Source organism: Sceloporus undulatus, chromosome 4 (assembly GCF_019175285.1).
Source record: "Sceloporus undulatus isolate JIND9_A2432 ecotype Alabama chromosome 4, SceUnd_v1.1, whole genome shotgun sequence".
Classification (NCBI taxonomy): domain Eukaryota; kingdom Metazoa; phylum Chordata; class Lepidosauria; order Squamata; family Phrynosomatidae; genus Sceloporus; species Sceloporus undulatus.
The window spans coordinates 243,838,693-243,859,190 of record NC_056525.1 but is presented as its reverse complement, the minus strand read 5'-3'; the positions used below and the strand labels follow the sequence as shown (position 1 = coordinate 243,859,190).

The 20,498-nt window shown below is 38.4% G+C and overlaps 2 protein-coding genes across 4 annotated transcripts in view; one reads left to right on the top strand and one right to left on the bottom strand.

The window, feature by feature from the left end:
* Positions 1-6,397, top strand: part of AGO2 (argonaute RISC catalytic component 2) — a 39,706-nt gene extending 33,309 nt beyond the window's left edge. For all 3 annotated transcript variants that reach the window (XM_042462490.1, XM_042462489.1, XM_042462491.1), the window contains exon 19: positions 431-6,397. In XM_042462490.1, coding sequence (XP_042318424.1) covers positions 431-539 — 109 coding nt within the window. In that variant the 3' untranslated portion in view covers positions 540-6,397. The remainder of the gene's footprint in view (positions 1-430) is intronic.
* Positions 6,398-16,322: 9,925 nt separating this feature from the next.
* Positions 16,323-20,498, bottom strand: part of CHRAC1 (chromatin accessibility complex subunit 1) — a 10,243-nt gene continuing 6,067 nt past the window's right edge. The window contains exons 2-3 of the mRNA XM_042465388.1: positions 19,799-19,925; positions 16,323-18,169 (exon numbers count right to left, since the gene is read on the bottom strand). Coding sequence (XP_042321322.1) covers positions 18,036-18,169; positions 19,799-19,925 — 261 coding nt within the window. The 3' untranslated portion in view covers positions 16,323-18,035. The remainder of the gene's footprint in view (positions 18,170-19,798; positions 19,926-20,498) is intronic.

Below are 20,498 nucleotides of genomic sequence, written 5' to 3'. Positions count from 1 at the left end.
ATAGTTGTATAACTTGAGAACATGGACAAAGTTTCCTTTAGCTGAGGTGAATCTCCTACTATTCAGATAAAATCAAATGAAGGCTGTTTTCCAGTCACCATGTAGCTCCATGATAGGATTCAGGAACGGTCTGTATGTACTGCGTCCCAGCTTTTGGTAAGCCAGCTTTGTACATGGGATGCCCTGAATCCCATCACTACAAGCTGGAAGCTGAAGTACTTGGGTTTCTTAATCTCCTTTCCATAGCTGGCACATATCCAATGGTCAGGTGAATAATAATCTCTGTGTTGAATTTCTTGTTTAGTCTATTGTTTTCATTGATGTGATGTGGGCTGAGTATCACATTCAGTTGTCTTATATTTAAAGATATTTTGGGACAGGTAACAAAGTGAGACCTTCTTTTTCTTCTCTCCTCCTCTACATTTTCTAGTGCTGAAGGGAGTCACACTTCTGGTCAGAGCAATGGCAGAGATCATCAAGCACTTGCAAAAGCTGTTCAGGTTCATCAGGATACATTACGCACCATGTACTTTGCCTGACATTGCTGCAATGATTTCAGTAACTCAATTCTGAGTTGGATTCACAGGAGACCAGCTGCACTTAGACCAACAGTTGCGCAAGTTACAGTGACAGCCAGCAATGAGTGATGCATCTTTTATTTTTTTTATTAAAAAATTATTATAGTTTTTCCATTTGCAAGGAAGCCTTCCGTCCGGAATTTCAAACTGAATTGCAAACTGCAGACCTGTACAAAATTGTACGGCTGTTAGAAGTGTGGATTTGCCAAAATTAAAACTTGCTTGTCGGGAGAAAAGGAAAAAAAATTATCAAAACCCATCTTTCATAACTATATCTAGAGCTGTGATCTCAGGGCTAAAAAAAATACTGTTCATTTAATTATGCCTTTCTCCATATATACCTGTATGTCCCTAATCTGAAAGTACTCAAGTTCAGGTTTAATGGGCTTGGGAAAAACTATGATTTTGCTTTTATTCCTGAAAAGAGAACCAAACATTAATTTGAGTGCCATTGAAGTATTTTATCATTCTGGATGCATTCACAAAAGTTTATTATTGAAATGCAAAAAGAGAGAATCCTGGGTTGTCTTTAGCTGTCTTATAGCGGAACAGTCTGTGGGGGTCTGTGGGCAAAAAAGTATTTTTGGAAGCTTGCTCATGAATGTCTTTCATTGTGCTGTCTTTAATTTTTTTGTAGACTGAATTACAGATTTATTTCAACTAGAAAAAGGAGCTTATGTGTACTTTAGAGTAGGTCCATTGAAAAATTAGCAAAGTGTGCCATTTAAAAAAAAAGATGTATTTTTCCTTTAAAAATCCATTTTGATTACTAATCATGGAATTGGTCCTATAGGACTGTGACACTTAATTTCCAAAGCTTTTCTAAAGAATACGGGTCTGTGGTGATACAGTACAATCTTTTTCACTGTTATGTTTGAATTAATGTAAAATTTGTATGTGTTTCACAGTATTAACATGACTAGATGCTATTTATTTTTATTTAGTGAGGAGTACTCAGCATAGTTCTGTTAACATATCATAATGTTTTGGATTTGAAAATGAGAAACTTACCAAGTGGACACTAGTGATTTGGGTCAGAACTCATCAACCATGGCTTTTGTAAGTCTCTGTTTATTTTAACAGGCTTGTGTGGGATACTTTACCCATGAATGGAGGATATATTGTAGCAGTACTTTGTGTAAAAATAGGAATATGCAACAGACTTACATTGAGAGGTTGACCTGATATATCTTTTATATAGCTTGTTTCAGGAAGGACATGACTGGATTGGGTAAATTCTTCAGCTCTTAACTGTTTTTAGTTTTTGCAAAGGCATGAAAGAACAGTTCTTGACTTATTCAAGCACAAATATCATTATTCTGTTCAATTATCTGTAGAAATGGAAGGAAAGAAATCTGGCATTTTACTTGTGGAGGGATATGTTAATCTTATGTTTTCATATGTTAACATGAAAAGAAAAAGTGAGGGAGGAATGGCATTCTCTTTGGAGAGGTATTAATTCAAAGGCCTAGAAATAAAAGCTTCTGTTTGTTTGTACAATATTATTTGAAATGACTTTTTAGAACCACCGTTGCATGAATGGTGCTAACAAGAACACTAATAAGATGCTATAGCAGAATGCCCAGGAAATTTTGTTCCTAATCTGATTTCATTGAACTTCAATGACTAAAACAGAACAAAAATCTAAACCCTTGGATTGAGTCCTTTTTTCAGTATTTTAAAAACCTTCCTAAGATTAATTCAGGTTTATTTTCTTTCTTCTGAAAAGCAGAATAGATGCTTTTGTAAGATATGTTCTCATTTCTCCATTCAGTGAAGTGGGGAGAGTGGGATCAGACTGTGTTAGAAATAGGTTGATATTGCAGAACTGATTGTCAATGCCTGAGCAAGTAAGTGCTCATTTCTTTTGTTGCCAATAATTTTTTAGGGGTCTAACTTGTGTTGTATATCTGTTGAAGTCTGCACTTAGTAAGCAGTGCCTCATGTTGCCAAATCGATGTGGCTAGAACAACAGGCCTTTGGGGCAAGAGTTATCTATGGGGAGAATAGGGCGCGGGGGCACAACACACGTGTGTCTTTCTGTACACTGCAGTTCTAGATCCAGACTAGGGTCTGTCTCATTCAGTTGTGGAAAGCCAATTGCAACCTATGTTCAGCAGTTGGTATGTAGCTTTTTCTTTATAGAGAACTTGCACTTTCCAGCTAGTGTTAGTGGATAGACTAAAATGTGAAGCCACATTCACGTTTGGCCACTGTTCATTTGATGAGCAAGCTTGTTTTTAAATGATAATATCCTGCTTTTGAAATTCTGTTGTAATTAGCTGACTCCTTTGGGATGTGGCTTATGAGACATTCTTTCCTTGTTTCTCCATCACCTTGTACCTCCATCAGAAAGAAAGAGGTGTGCAGAAATGATGGTATCATCGTTGTCTGCCCCTCTAGAACTGGGTGGCCAGGTCACAACAAATTTGTCATGCTTGTTGTTAATTTGTAAAGAACAAAGGGAGTAGCTGCTATTTTTAGATGCTCTTTGGCACCCGTATAGATTTCTTTTTGCTAATTTTCAAATCATTGAAACATATTCATCAGTATGCAGATATATGCTAACAACTATAGTTAGGAGCTTGTGCAGATCCTTCTCCAAAGAATTAATGTTGTATTTTTACTGACCCACGTGGCAATTCTGAGTGCATATTTTTCTGTGTAGAAGGAGGGCTATGGTTTCCTGAAACTTGGATATTATTGTATCAGAAAGGAGAAATGCATGTGGTTCTCTTTTAATCTTGTGTACTGTAATCTTAACAATGGCTTTTACTCTCCCCCCTCCCCTATTAAATGCATTGTAAACTAATGCCTAGCAAAATTCAGCATGTGGGTATGGAGGGAGGGGTGTAAAACTGTTTTGAGCAATTGACAATGCACTTTTAAAAGGTAGGGCACTCTGAATATGCACAGCAATTGCTTTTTATAATATATGCATAAACCAAAATTCCAAATTAAAACAAAGAAGTGGTCATTTACTACAGTGACACTTGTAAGCACAGCAATATCTCAGGTGAATGATTTCATACAATTTTATCCAAAATATTATCCATCAGAATAATAATAGGGGAAGAGTTTACAGCAAGTGAGAGTGAATCTAGGATTTTGACATATACCTGGCATTCTTTTAAAATCAGATTGTTTTAGTTTTAAAATTACTTCAAATGTAAACTTACCTTGTGACTAATATGGTTGGATTTTTTTTTCCTTTTTGAATAAGCCTAGGAAATTGTCATTCTAATCTGATTTTATTTGGTTTCATTAGAAAAATTTGCATCTGATGGATTGTCATGGTTTTTTTCTTTCTAAAAAGTTTTCCCAAATTGGTTAAAATTGGCACTGACGTTCAGTTGCTAAAATTACATTGCTTGTTATTGCACCAGTCTTTTTTTGTATTTCACTCTTAAGGAGTTTTCTGTAAGAATTAGAATGTCTTTCACATTTATCTATGCCATTACTAGTTTGATGCTTAAAAACTCATATAGCATCTTGGTATGGAAGAGCAAGAGGCTGATATCTAAGCTCTGTTAACATGAAGCTTTGCCTTTGCCTTTTCATTACAGAAACTTCATAAAGTAGAAAGCTTTAAGAAAATGAAACACATGGAGCCATATGCATGATGGAGATTTGACAGCAGTAGCCTGTTTGCCACTTTCCTTGTTCTAAATTTCATCAGCATCAAAAAAATAAAAGAAAAAATACAGCATTTGATAGCAATGCTGCTATTGCATTGTGCAAACCAGTAATGAAGCCATTTTACTTTTTAAAAAAACACATGTACTATAAATTGGTCTCTTGTGCCTTTTAAACACACTTTTCCCCCCGATGACGAAAGCACTCCTGTCTTCTGTAGCACATAAGATTGCCACTGCTGCCCTTTGCTCAGAGGCTGTGCTTTGTGGGCCAGAAATGAAGACAGGTGTAGGAACGGAAAGCCATGGGCGACTCTCCTCTGGCTCTTGGAGTTGCTGTCATAATTAGGTCTTGGTTTGAGCCCAGCCAATTTCTTTGCATGTCCTCTTCAGCTTCAGTCTGAACCATAGATTCAATTGAGCTACCTAGCAAAACAGCTGAAGCCCAGTTTAAATTTATTATGGTAACAGCTAGACCATTGCAATAGCTTGGTCACATTTTTAAAAATCCAATTTGTTTATTGGGGGAGTAATTTTTGACTAATTTCTAATATATATTGTGTAACTGCAAATGAAGTCTGCAAGTTGGGTTGTGTTGGAGTTATTGAAGGTGGGTTCTTGACATTGTCTCTGCTCTTGATTCCTCCCTGCTTTTGTCTACTTTGCACAAGCTGAACATTCTGTCGGGCTGCTCCTGTGTTTACAGCTAGATTCTAAAAAGCCTTTGCATGCGCCCGAAATTCTAATCACACATCACAGTAGACATCTAAATATAAGTGGGTTGTAGAAGCAACATGAGGAGATAAGAAGTATGTATCTTCTGTTTTTGTGCTTCAGGTTGTTGGATATGGAGGAGGTATGCATTTCTTCAAACATTAAAATAGGGAAAAGACCTTTGCTTCTGCTCACCATGACATAGATGTAGCTGAATAGTCCCATCAGAGCCTTTAAAAAGAATACCAGAAAAATTGGATTAGAAATATCCAGTAAAATTTCAGAATACTAGTAAGAGCACCAAGCCTTATCTCTTAAAGGTTATAATAGTCCCCTATCCCTCTTCCTGCCATGAAAATTGAATTTGTCTTCATTGTCCCTTTCCCATGCTGAATTTTGAAGAATGGTTGGAACACTGAAAGTTGCCTTATGCCAGTCATCTGGTCCAGAATTTTCTACTTTGGCAGGGGCTTAACACAGCCTCAAGTAGAGGTCTTTCATATCACCTGTGATTGATTGTGGTTTTTAGGTTTGTGTGTATTTTGTTGTTGTTGCTGTTGTTGTTGTGGTTGTTGTTGAACTGGAGGTATGTGAGATAAAACCCAGGATCCTTTACTTGTCAAGTTTGTGCTCTGCCACTCAGCTCTGCCCTTACTGAAAAGTCATCAAATCTTTTTGATCAACCTGTGAGACCTTTCCTCCTATCCCTTGATGTTTTGGGCAGCAGGAACAAGACTGAGCCTTTTGCTTAGAGGATTATAAATTGTCATGTAGCTGTGTCTGATTTAACCAGAGAACAAACTCCTATGGCATTTCTTAAGCCATAACATCTTTAACATATGAAAAAGAATGTAAATATGTGTGTCTCTAGTCATCCATAGTTGTAGATTCTATAGCATCTTTTCATTAGAGTACAGTATATTTCTTCAAAAACAGATTTTCCTTTTGTTTAAATGATAGCTTTGTGTTCAAAAGGCCGTTGATTGTGGCGGAGACCATGCAGTATATTTTGTTGTACCCTTGTACTTTTTGACAACTTGCTTCTAAAGGCCTCCTAGCCATCATTTCTAGGAGAAAACTCAAGCAGGATGTAATTGCACTGATTATTCTAACTTTCTTACTGTAATGGACTTTCTGTTGGCATCTGCTGTAGTTATTGGACTAATAGTGTACATAGTGTTAGGTCTAACCAAGAGGGAAACACTCTGTGTTCATTGCTGTATTTCTAGAGTGAAAAGGCCCACTTTACAGTATTAAGGAGATGAACTCAATGCACATATGATTTTCTGGATTTTATCCATTTAGTGTTTAGCTGCAAATCCTTGGAGGGCAGAGGTTGCTTCTTTTGCTTTGTGTATTTTGTTGGATTTTTATCTGCCTTCACTCCATGGTTACTTCCCTATCCTTCTCCAAAATGCACTTTGTTTACAGAACACCTTCCCCTGCTCCAGTCACCTTGTTCTCAAATGCTCTAGTACTATTTTTTACCATTACTGTGCTTCCTGTTTATAAAGAATTCTTTGTTTGTCGCAACAGAAATATGATGGGGAATCTTGGCATCTGATTCACTTGGGATGTTCTAAAAGGACTTGTCTCAACAGGACTGTCAGAGTAGCTGTGTAAAGTGAGCAAAAGAGGCTGGATTTGTGTTTCATCCTGTGTCCTAGTGCTCCCTACCTAGAGAACAGTGTTGCCAACAAGCTTCGAAGATATTCCCTGGAATGTTTTACCAAAATCCCCAGAATTCCCCAATATTTGTTACTACTATTCAGTCAAAATCCCTAGAAATAAATGATTTAAATTCCCCGGATTCCAGGGAATTCCTCGGAAATTGGCAAGACTGCTAGAGAAGCCAGACCACTGTAACTTCACTCTCAAGCTTCTGTATTAGTTAAGGGGACAGTCTTGATGAATTCCTGTGTTCTGGAAAGGTTGCAATGCAGATTGTTCCTTCTTTATCTAGTAATCTTTTGGGGCACAAATAAATATCTGCTGTGTGTTCTCTACAGTATTGATCTACATTCAGCACACTTATTAGAAAAGCTGCTGTCGAGGCATTCATCCACTTTTCCCCACTGTCAGTCATTTCATCATCTTAAACCCAGTGCTTGCTTGCTTGTTTGTTTAATGCAGTATGTACCTTATTGAGCCTCATTTAAACTTCTGCTCTTTTGGTGTGTTTTTGCCTGAAGTATTAAAAGAGAATGTAATGACATGGCCAGATTTAAGTAGAATATTCTTCAGGCAGCAAGCAGATCAAATTTCAAAACTACCTCCTACATTCTGTGAAAGAGAATTTATCGTTATTGAAAGCAGCCAAATTTCACCGAAAGACTTCAGTGGCTATGACCTACTGATTTCTGCTTTGAGAAGTCAGGTGCCACCGACTGACTGTTTATCCAAGGTCAGGTGCCATATGAGGTTTTTTAATATCATTGATCAGAAAGAGCAAGTTGGATACAATCCATAGGAAACTGTCTGTATACCTTGTGAACTGTGAGGCAAGTTACTTCTGCAGATTTTATGTGTTACATCTCTTTCATTAGGGGTAACAAAGATACTATGCATTAGTCAACTTTACTCTTGCAATTGCATTTTTCATACTGTTGTTTCCAGGCCAGAAATGTAATAATATATAAGCATTGTGTGCACTTTTGAGCACATTATGTGAGTGCATTTGGGGTGCTTTGGCCAGGATTCACAACGATACTTCAGATACACCCAAGGACTTGGGTGACTCCTTTTTCCCTTTAACTAGCAAATCCCTCCTTCCATGTTGCTGATTTCAGATTTCCCATTTTAAAAGTTTGACCGTCTTGTATTTGAGGTTGGTGTTCAAGAAGAAAAACAACAACAATCCAGTGCTCCCTGGGGCATGCTGAACTAATTGTATTGTTCTTTGGATTCAGTAGTGTCCATGTGCATACTGGAAGGTGCTTTAAACATTTTAAATCTAGGATGAAATTATGTGTTAATTTTTAAAAATATAAGATTTAGGTATTTTCCCCCTTGAAACTTTATTGTTAAAAATGCTATTTTTCCTTATACCAGTCAGTAATTTACATAAACTCTAAATCTGCCAAAAGGAAAAAAAAAGTTTTATTTTATTTTATGAGTGTCCTGTTTCATTGTACAACAATTTGGTCATGCCTCAGATCTTGAAATGAGTTCAGGTGCAACTAAAGGTGCTTTTATCTCAAATGAAACTGTAGAAAACTGTCTTGCAATCATCACATTATTCTGATTGGATACATCTTGCTTTGTATAAGTAAGCATATTGCTGTCAAGACTGCTACCTTATATTATAGGTCTGTTATCCATAAATCACATACTGTGACATAGGATATTTACTTCAAGTCATGCTGAGGCTCATCATGTAAGACATTTATTAACTGTGCTTGTACTCTGGAATGTTAGTGAAATGTGTTATCCAAAATTAGCTGTGTTTACTAATGGTTTCCAAATTGGTCTGTCTGTAGTTCCTCTTACCTTTTGACAGTAGAGTGGAGGGAGAGTAATTACACAGACACTAATAAAGTTTGTAGGCTTCAGTCAGGTATGTTCTGCTAACAATGTCTGAGTGACACTTAAAGTATGCCCCAAATCCTGTGCTGGAAGTTTTGTATTTGAATAACAGATCCTACCATCACAATTTATTTCAAAAGTTTTCTGAAGATTCAAAAGTGGGTTATTATGTAGCACAAAGTTGTTTGCCTTTCAAATTACATAATTGTCACCCCCTCCTTGTTGTACAGTGTTAGGCATGGGACATAGGAAGTTGCTGAACAGTCAGATTTAGCTCAGTCACTTTCGTAGTGAACCAGCAGCCCAGGGCACCTGTAGCTTGCCTGCCAGAAACAGTAAGCAATTCCATTCAAAAATTTGTTTTAGACCCTCATCCTGACCAATCCATCCTTGTCCTCGAACAGCAAGCTTCCTCAGCTAAAGTTTATTCCTGGAGACCTTGTGGTTACTGGGAAAGAAGATTCTTTCCTGATTCATCTTTTGGTCTGATTCAGTAAGACTGCTATTAGAATGGCTCTTGCTTTTGCAAGTAAAGCTTTTATGTAAATCCATCCTTACATGTCCCCTTACTCTGCACGGCAGGGGAAATGTTAAACTTTGGCAAGGAGGGTGCTTCTTTTTGAGTGGCCAGAGATTTATGTTTATTTTATCCAGTCACTTAAGGCAGAGAGAAGGAAGGTTTCAGAAAACTTTCTCTGATGCGTGAGTGTTCTTCCATGTATTGCAGTGCTAGGTTGTACGAAATTCATAGACATTCTTCTTGAATTAGCATGATTGACAACCAAACTGTGACAGCTGGCAAGCCCCTACTATAAATACTAACATTTAAAAATCAAAAGGCTGCCTTTCCCAGCATCCTTTATTCATAACCTGTCAGTACTTCATAAAGAATGTAAGGATGTAGCCTGATGACAACTTTGTAAGAGGACGTCTATTCAGCATATCATCTTGTAATTACAGGAATTGCTATATGATTGCAAGTATCTAACATCACAGTTCCTTCTTGAAGAGAAGGATGCTGCTATTTTATTTTATTTTATTTCATTTATTTCAAGGATTTATATCCCGCCTCTCACCCACAGTGGGATTCAAGGCGGGTATTGCTTTTGCTTTGAAAGTGAGCCTAGACATAAGGTCTGCAACTATAACCTCTTGGGAGATCTCTGAATTCAGGCAGCTTTTCCTCTAGACGATTTAAATTGTCCAAAAAGACCAGTGCAACAAAGTAAGAATGATATATACAAATAGCTCTGACCTTTCTCAGTCTTGTGAATCTCTCAAGATTATGCCCTGGACATAAATGCTTCTTGGGAAAAAGATCTGGGCCTTCTGCCCTCCTTTAAAAACAAAAAACTACCTCTGACTATGATGAGATGGCAGTATTGTCAGCATCTTTTTAGGTTTTTTTAATGCAGTAAAGTGGTGTGGGGAGACAGAAGAGTTGTTGTGCTATTGACTTTCCCATCTCACATGTTCTACTGATATAAACTGCTGATTAGAACCCCATAGATTACTCAGGAGGTGTGTTTTAACTTCTTTAACTCTCTCCCCCCCACTCCATGTATTGTAAAAGCCACAATGTCTTCTGTTCTCCCTTGAGGACTGCTCATACATGAAGGGATTTTAGATGTACCTTTTAAAAATTGTACACATTGAATGCACACCAACAGAACAATCCAAGGGCTGGAGGGAAATAGCTGTGCTACCTGAGTGTTCCCAGATAAAGAATGTGGGCTCACTATTTGTCTGTTTTCTGAAAAGGTCTCATAATTCCAGCATTTGCAGGTTATGAGACCTCAATGCATTTGAAGAAAACTAGTCGGCCAGCAATGATTAATGCATAATAGCAACAGATAGTAGAAGTGTGGGGAAAAAGACCAGAATGTCTGATGTAATCTGGCTGTGATTTAGAACATTTCCAATTAAACTGACAACTCCTGGATGCTACTTTAATTTGTAATTTAGTGAAAGCAATTACTTATAGGTTTGTGCATAAGTTACTTAGTTATCTGTGTGGGGAATCCAGACTAAGTTAGTTCCAATTGAAAATATTAGGTGTAACTCATTATTAAGTTGTCTAATTTATTTCAGTAGCATGGTAGTTCAGCTAAACTCAACCCAAGTGGGGAAAGGGTGAGAGAAATATCTAGGCACTTCTGTATTGTACAGAAGTGTATTCCCGTCTTCCCTGGAAGAAGAATGAGGCTTGAAATTTGTTTTGTTAAGAAGTTGGTCATCCTTTGAAATTCTGCTGGTTGGTAAATAGAGGACAGTTGTAAAGGGCCTTATTTCAAATGGTACTAAGCAGAAATATATTTACAGTGCAGTTCTAGACATGTCTACTCAGAAGTAAGTCCCACTGTTTTCAGTGAGGCTTACTTCCAGGTAAGTGAGTAATGGTTTGCAGCCTTAACTAGTTTACACCCTTTTGCTGCCTGAGTGTTGCAGGGTTCCAGGCTTGTAGGATCTAGCAAATTGTTAAATTAGCACATTTTACTTCTACCTATTAGCAGTGTTTGTAGAGCTTCCATTTGATTAGATAGACTGTATACTTCACTCCATACATTCATTTAGAAAAGTTCCAAGTGGGAGAATTAGTATTAATGCAGTATACGTACCTTAATTTCTAGTTACATGCTTGCTTAATGCTATGTGGTGATGTTTTCTTGACTTAAGCCTTAACATTAAATTTGTCCAAGATCAGAATATGCAAAAACATTGATTTAGTAAGACTAGATCTTTCCCTATAAAGGCACAAGAGAATGAATGAATAAATGAATGAATAAATAAATAAATAAATAATGGTATATCCTTAAAACTATGTTTTTAAGGAAGCAATGTAGGTATTTGCCAGTAGTCTTCTTCATTCTACCCCAATTTATGTATCCTAGATTTGATTCTAAGATATAGCCATGCTGTTGATCCAAACATAATCCTGAGATATGTGGAGAAAATGTCTTTTGAAAGGGCTAGGGGTTTAATATAGATACTGATTCATTCCTCCAACTGAAATATAGTTGTGTCAAAGAGAAGTCTTGACTATTTTTTAAAAATGTAAATATGCTGAAAATCTGCAATAGTGATTTTCCCCATCCTGTAACTGACATAGCATCATTCTGTCTTCAAGACTATTGAGAATGGCAAATGGGCAGTGGGGACCCAGCTCTCTTTCCAGTTTGGATCTACCTCAGACTAAGCAGTTGGGTGCTAATTTATTCAAATTCACATTGAGATTGTCCAAAGTGACCAAACAATATGTGATGACTTGTCCTCTGAAGGCAAGGATATCTTTGCGGGGAGGGAGCGGGGATGTTTTAAAAAAATGCATTTGATTTCTTATTTGTGCCTTTTGCGTTGAGTCCCAATGCATAGCAAAATCAAGTCATACTCCTGTGCTAGAAATGAATCCTTTCTATCAGCAAACCTGAAAACTGTGTTGGGTTTCTAAAAAAAATAAATAAAAAGAAAATAAAAAATGACTAAAAAAAGAAAATATGAAAGTATTTTTTCATGTATGAAACTAAAAAAGAAACAGCATAATGGAATATCTAATGTAATGTGGAGGAATTAAAAAAACAAGATAGGAAGAAAGCATTCATACTTAGATTTCAAACTATTCTATGCATACATTTCTGTGGCCATATACACCAAGCTCTGTGGAGCTCCTGAACTTTGTGCTAGCAGGAAGTCGCTTGGCAGTTTAGTCTTGGGATGTGGATGCCCCTGTGTGCAGACCAAGCTCTGAGTGAGATGCTTCATCTATTTTTGTGACGGAAGCAAATCTGCAGACGTGGCTGATCAAAATCCTAGCTTTAAAGTAATAGGTATGAGCAACCTGTGTTCTCTTTTTGTTTGGGAGGTGACACAAGCCAGCAAGCCACAATGAACCACTGCCTCCTTTTCCATCCAAACCAGGAAACTATGGTTATTGGCTTGAACGCTCCCTGTCATGCCTTGTGTAGTAGCCATTAACTTCAGTTCCTTTTGGACATTTAAGGGAGGCTATAGTTAACTGTGGCTTCCTGGAATGTATGTAGAGATCTTGTAGCCCCTTAAAGACTCTGGGGCCAAAAGGACAGGCCAAAATAAAACTGCTTCAGGTCACTTTGGAGGTATGGTGTTTAAATGATGCATGTGTCCTAAGGACTGGAACACAGCTTTGGCGCAGCTTCTGGTCTCTTAAGATACATGTGTCATTTAAACAGCATACCTCCAAAGTGACATGAAGCAGCTTTATTTTGGCCTGTCTGTTTGGGCCCCCTCTAAAGAAAGGAGTTGGCAACATGAGCTTTCCTAGACTTAAGTATACTTCCTCAGATGCATTTCACCAAATGCATCTGAGGAAGCAGACTTACCATATATAGTCACCTCTCTGTTTTTGCGGACTTGGAATCTGCGTCCCTTGCCTGTTTGTGGGCAGCAAACGGAGGGGGACAAAATGGGGTGCACACCACCATTCAAGCCAATAGGGCTTGAATATTGGTGATTTATTTTTTTCACATGGGGGGGGGTGTCCAGAACGGATCCCCCGCAAAAATGGAGGAGTGACTGTATACTCAACTTCATGTATAAGTCAAGAGCAGGTTTTGGGGCCAAAATTATGGGCATGTAACAAAGCTTGTAAAGGATACAGCAGAGGAAAATGATGCCAAAGAACTTAGAAAATTCCAGCAGGCGTAACTGCTGGTGCTCACCCAAAGGGTTGGTGCTTCTTTTAGGTGCTCCCAGGGTGGGCTGAGCTCTCACCTTTTGCCACTCTACTCAGAAAAGGGGATGATTCCTTCTTTTAAAAAAGAGGTAACGTACAGTACTTCAATTGGCCCATGGGATAACTCGACCCAAGTTTTTTGGAGTCAATTTTTTAACTTAAAATTCTAGACTTATTTTATACATTAAGTCTACGAAAGTTCATGCTGCCAACTTCTTTCTTTAGTCTCTAAGGTGCTACAAGATCTCTCTACATACTGATTCTACAGACTAACACAGCTATATCTTTGAATTCTTTCTGGACTGTGTAAAAGAAGAAGCAAAATGACTCCATGAGGACACCTGAAACTCATGCATACCAATAGATTAAAGCTGGATTTTGGTCTTCCAGACTTTGCCATTAAGGACTGCAGAGTTCTGTTGGGGTGCTCAGTGTGTGTGGAAATGTGTGTATATGTAGCTACTATTACCTAAGTGTAAGAAAAAGAAAAAGTGGAAGTGGTGTGTGCATATGTCAGGTAAGGGACTAGAACATCAAATAACTTTCTGCATGCTTTTATATAACAGTTTGAATACCCTTTTATATAAAACTTTTTTTACTTACCTTTTTTTTGGAGACTGAGTTGTAATATATTATTGCTTTTGAAGATTGGAGACTTTATAAACAATAACCAATACAGCATGGGAATCGTAAAATTATATTTAGTTTTAATATTGAAAAAAAGCAAAAAAGACAAAACAAAAACAGCACCAACATTCCTAAATGACAGGATTTAAGCTATACCCTAAAGGAGATTTTTTTTTTCTGCAGAGAGACTCAAATCAACAGGGAAAAAATGTATGTATTACAAAACTGCCCCAATGGGTCTATAAGTAAAGCTATATTTTATAAAAGAGTAACCATCCTTTTAATATGCTGCATATGAGTGATCAGCATTGTTGCACTTTCTCAGTAATAATGTCCTGTAAATTGGCTTATGGTAAAGAACTGTAACATGTTTTTAATGTACCATAGTACTTTGGGCAGATGGTAAGACTTACAGGTACCTCAAGATTGAAACAAGAGCCTGAATATGCTGCATTTTGTTCCTTTTTTATTTCATAGAGCATTATGTTTGGCTTTCATTAGTTTTATTGTTGTTACTGGCTATCTGGCTTTTAATTTGTACTTCTTGGATCCCCATAATGAATTCAGAGAGTTGGTCTCTCTTCACTTAGCTAGATAATTCTTATCCTTTACTGGTGTGTGTTCAGTAGTTGATATCAAGTCTGCCCTGCATTGTACAGTAGAGGATGTAGTGACTGTTTTTACAGAGTGAATTTTGAGAAAAAGGATCTTAAGGTTTTAAAACAGACAATATATGTTCCCTCGTCGTTTATGTACTCGCTTTATAATAATGGAACAAGAGTGAGACCTGGAGGGGGGTGTTCCTTGTTGCTTTCCATCTCAAGAGAAACAGTCTAATAATTCCACCTATAGATTAGGAAGAACGTCCTTCCAGTAAGCGCTCTTAGACAGTGGGAGACATTGCCTCGGAGAGTGGTGGAGTCTCCCCTTCGGAAGTGTTTAAACAGACTGGATGCCCATCTGTCAGGGGTGCTTTGGTTGTGTTTTCCTTTAGGGCAGGGGGTTGGATTCGATGGCCGTGGTGGTATCTTCCAACCCTGTGATTCCAATTGTATGTTGAACAAAGACATAAGCTAATAAAGGCTTGGGAAGGCTGGAAGCCTGAGCCACAACGTTAAGCCACACACACCCCCAACCCCAGAAATTTAGATAGTATCAAGGTAATTTCAAGCAACATATGCCCTGTGGCTTGGATATATTAGATCAAATTTCTTCAACAGTTGGTAGCTTTCATTCCTCAAATGCATTGCAATAGGTGTGTGGAGGGAGTTGGTTCACCTAGGAGTGGGGTGAGGAGAAACTCTTGAAGGAAGCTTCAGAAGACTGTGAAATTTTAACATCTATTGTCTTGTTTTTAAACTTCACTGGTTCCTTTTTCAATGTCTGTTTTACAGCTTGCTAGTAAAATACTTTGCACTACTTCTGCAATAAATTCATGACAAACTAACATTTGTTTTGGTTTCTTGTGTATGTGTGTGTATATATTATAAACTACTACTACTAAAGATTTAGCATAGTGTTTTTACCTCCATATGACATATGTAACAAGCTGAAAATGCTGTAAATCTTGACGAAATATGTGAATGATATTTTATAAAGTTATTTTGTATGGTGTCAATTTTGTTTCTGCCTCATAGTATGTCAATAAATTACTCATATTTACAAGTTCAAATGCATCATTTTCTCTTAGTAATTTTAGTTGCTTTGTGGGATTAACAACATCTCTGTTTTAGATCCCTTTTTCCCTTTTCTTCAAGAACTTCAGGGTGGAACTATTAGTGTTAACCTAAGAGATGATGGAGACAAGGGCTTAGTTCCTGCTGGTGACATATACTCACCCTGGATTAAGAGAGCATAAGTGCTTTCAAATTTGTTGTACAAATAAGTACCCGCTGCCTCCTTGCACATCACCTCCTCACCCTGTGTTAGATGGCATTACAGCCCCAGTGTACCCATACATACAAAGCGGTGGCCGTTTAATGGCTACAGGAAGGTGGGGGGTACCCTATACGATCTGGTACAAACCTTGCATAAGGATGCTTATGGAGTGGTACTCGTGGCCAGTATCACTGCTGGGAAAAGATCTGTGACACCTCAGGATGACTTGTCTCTTTTTCACCGTTTCATCACTTTGCTATTTCTACAGAATAGCAAAAAGTTTCTTTACATGTTCATATTCCATGGACCCTGGAGGCCTCTTGAAGCTTTAGAAAGAGGCATTACTATGTTCATTTTGCAAGCAACATGGCTCTTTGCAGGGGTGCTCCAGATGTCATGACTGAAAGTGCCAGCTGTTCCAGCCAACATATTCAGTTGTGAGGAATGCTGGGAATTTCGGTCAAACATCTGGAGGGCTATATTTCTACCCCTACTATACTGTTTAACCTCAGCTTGCAACAAAATGCCTGGATGATATGCTTTTAGCGCACAAAGTTCCATGAATTTCCATTCCTACCTTCAACTACTTCCTACCTCATCCCTTTTAGTAATGACCATCTAGCATATGACTGTTTGAGAACAGCTCTTGCAGCTAATATAATGGAGAATGACCACAGCGTGTTGATTTTTAAGCAGACATAGTAATACTCCTAATATGATTTCCGTATCAACCAAGACCAGGTTTGAAAAGCTTAATATTTTTCCTTAAATCGCTCAAAGTGTAACATGTCCAAACTCAAGAAAATCAAAGTTTGAGTGGTAACAGGTGGTAGTTCTATGTTCCCGGTACAGTGGAAAAAGAAACCCCTGTCCCAGATCAGGTAGCCTGTGATGCATTAGTTTAACCAACAGGATGGACAAGACAAAATTGTAAACCTTGGGGGGGAATGAGTAGGAAGCCAAAACAGGCATGGATGGAAGCAAAAACCTGGGACAAAGCAGACTGTAGATGTCCATAACAGGGCTCTTCAGTAACACTAATGTTTTGCTCACAAATGAAAGAATAGACTAGCTAGCACATGTCTCCCTGAATTGTAACTCTGAGGAGAGCTTCTGTGTTTACCAGTCTTCTCAACCCACATCAGACTGGGGCATTACAAGTGGTAGTAATAGGATACATTCTGAACCCACCCCACAAGCTTGCAACTCCAATATGCTTGTGGTTATACTTCCAAGCCCATCACTGCATCTAGTGGATTGGTATCTATGAAGGCTCTTGCTAAAGTAAGTCATTTAGCCTCAAAGGTTCTGCTCGATTCCTTCATCCACACATCCCATTTATTTTAGACTGAGATAGGCTAACATAGCTGTCGCTTCAAAAACTACCCCAAAAGGATAGTTAATTTGGAGTCTGAAAAAAAATCTACTTTGTCTACCGCTTGCAACATCCACACTCTCCTCTGGCCCACTCAGTCCAGATGTTAAAAGCCTACAAAGCACTTACTTCAAAGACAAATGGCTTTTATCAGGATGCTTTATTTCCCTAGTAGCTTTTTTTAAATAAAAGAAAATACTCATGTTAGCATACAAAATACGTTACTTTAAATTATGAAAATCTAAATCCATCTGCATTTATAAAACTTGCCCCACTCTAGGTGCGCAGTTCCTACAATTCTTTCCATGGCAACAAAAATATATTGCTCATTTACTCCAATGGTAAAAAGTCCTGTTACATAAATCTCATATCAAAACAAGAATGTCTTTTCTACAAACAATCTATATTCAAAGTCTTCCAAATAAATGTATTTGCCAAATACACATACTGTCATAAAAAAGCAGGTTGGTTGTTTCCTTCCCTTTAAGACCATGCTTTTTGTTTTTTTCACTGTATTCACAACCAACAAATCTGAAAATGAGTTCTTTTTATTTCCAACTAGGTTGGACAGTCTGCATTGCAATATGTGTTTGGGCTTCTCCAAAGCTGCTGAATGAACAGCTCCCTTTTAGAGAAACAAAAGTAATTTTCTAAGCTGCGGCTCATAAGAAGAGCCATCATTTTGGCAAGTAAAATAGCTGAATTTTTGAAGATTGCCCAATGTGGGCAAAGAAAATGAAACCTCTATACAGAAGACTGACGATCTCCTGACAAGTACGCCTGGCATGTCATTAGTAGTCATCTGAAGGACAGGATGTAAAAGAAATAACCTGTACATACTGAGTCCCACAGCCAAGTCTCTCCAAAAATGGTAGTTCAAGCAGCTAGAGGATCCACTTGCTCCTCTGTTTTCAGTCAATACAGATAGTGCAGGAGTCAGCTTGGCCACAAGGGATTTCCAAATGTTTATGCAACAAAAGCATCACTTCTCATGCTTAAGATTCTTCTTCATCTTCACTTTCATTTTCACTGTCTTCCTCTTCCTCCTCCTCCTCCTTCTGTTTCCCTTTCTTTTCTTTCTCAAGCATTTTCAGGTATTTGCTTGCTAAGATCTTCTTTGGTAGGATATCTGGAGGAATATCACCATAATATTACAATCAAATACTTTTCCAATTGTTACAAAATAATTAATTCTATGTGTAGACCACTGATTCACCATGGAATCTGATTCCCAAGAGGGAATTTTACACTTCCAGAATACAAGCATCAAGGAAAGGACAAATGAATGAAAGGTACCTATTGGTTCCTTTTGTCTTTCAGATCTTATTTCACCAGTACCCAATGCTTCATCAAACTGAGCCATGTACAAAATAGTGGATCAAGCAAAACAATGTACCTCTGGACACATGATTTATTCTCCATACCGGAACACAAATCATTTCAGACAACCCCTGTGACATTCTTGCAAATAAGCTAGTAAAGTATGGGTTACATGGATTGTAATTGGTTGACCGGCCCAAAGGTGCTCAACAATGGCTCCTTTTCATCCTGGAGGGAAGTGACCAGTGGGGTCCCACAGGGCTCTGTCCTGGGGCCCAGGGCTGTTCAACATCTTTATCAATGACTTGGAGGACAAAATTGGGAGCATACTTATCAAATTTGCAGATGACACCAAATTAGGAGGAATCGCTAATAAACCAGAGGAGAGGATCAAAATTCAAAATGACTTTAATAGATTAGAAAGCTGGGCCAAAGCTAAGAAAATGAATTTAAACACGGAGAAATGTAAGGTACTGCACTTAGGGCAGAAAAATGAAATGCATAGATATAGGAGGGGGACAACTGGCTGAATGAAACTACATGTGAAAGGGATCTGGGAGTCCAAGTAGACTACAAGCTGAACAGTGCAATGCGCCAGCTAACAAGGCCAATGCGATTTTAGGCTGCATCAATAAAAGTATAGTGTCTAGATCAAGGGAAGTAATAGTGCCACTCTATTCTGCTTTGCTCCAGCCTCATCTGGAATATTGTGTCCAGTTCTGGGCACCACAATTCAAAAAGGAAGTGGAGAAACTGGAGCCATGTGTCCAAAGGAGGGCGACAAAAATAGTGAAGGGTCTGGAAGCCATGCCCTATGAGGAACAACTTAGGGAGCTGGTGATGTTTAGCCTGGAGAAAAGAAGGTTAAGAGGTGATATGATAGCTCTGTTTAAATACTTAAAGGGATGCCATATTGAGGATGGAGCAAGCTTGTTTTCTGCTTCTCCAGAGAACAGGACCCAGAACAATGGATTCAAATTACAGGAAAAGAGATTCCACCTCAACATTAGGAGGAACTTCCTGACAGGAAGAGCTGTTTGACAGTGGAACACACTCCTTCCTTGGATTGTGGTGGAGTCTCCTTTGGAGGTCTTTAAACAGAGGCTGGATGGCCATCTGTTGGGAATGCTTTATTCCTGGACTGGATGGCCCTTGCGCTCTCTTCCAACTCTTCTATGATTCTATCAAGAGGGATACTCTTGACCCAAGTATCTGTCAATGCCATGAACATCATCAATCAGATGAGTGGCACATTCCACACTTGCTTGTCTGCAGATAGCCTGGATGCTCCCATTAGTTCCTAGCACAGAAGCAGCCCTAAAGTCTTGATAGGTCCCCAAGAATGTAATTAGATATGCAACATTTTCCATTTTAGTCCCACATTTTGTGGGCTACTTTACAACAGTGATGTTACTTACATGGTTCTGTAAAAACCTACCTGCTAGGAACTGAAAGGTCTCAGATTTTTCGGCTGCATGAGACAGGTCACTGTAGGTTAATGCTTTGCTCTCTTTGCCCTGTCCATGCTTGTAGGAATAGGTGGCTAAGTACTGAACAAACAGCTCCTAAGGATAAGACAAAGACAGCCAGGGATATAACTCAGGCATCATCATCATCATCATCGTCATCGTCATCGTCATCATCATCATCATCATCATCATTTTTCCAGTGACACTCATCATCTTGTATAAACCACATTGGCAACATTCTTGTGTAGATGAAGACTGTATGTCAGTGATACAACACAATACTTCCCACATACAGTACTTCTTAAAAGCTTTGGATCTCTTAACAGCCTGCAGTTACTTAAGCAAACTAAAACCAAGGTCCAAAACACACTGCAGAAATAATCCAGTTTGATTCCACTTTAACTGCCCAGGCTCAATTGTAGGGAAACCTGTGAACTGTAGTTCTGTGAGACATTTAGCCTTCTCTGTCAGAGAGCTCTGGAGTTAACAGGATTCCCCAGCACTGATCCATGGCAGGTGAAGTGGCCTCACACTGGATTATTGCTGTGTTTGGACCCAAACGTCTCTTCAACTCTCTGCTCAGGAAGAAACAGAACCACAAAGTGTGCATTTCTGAATTTAATGTACAGTGGTACCCCGGGATACGAAAGCACCGCCTTACGAAATTTC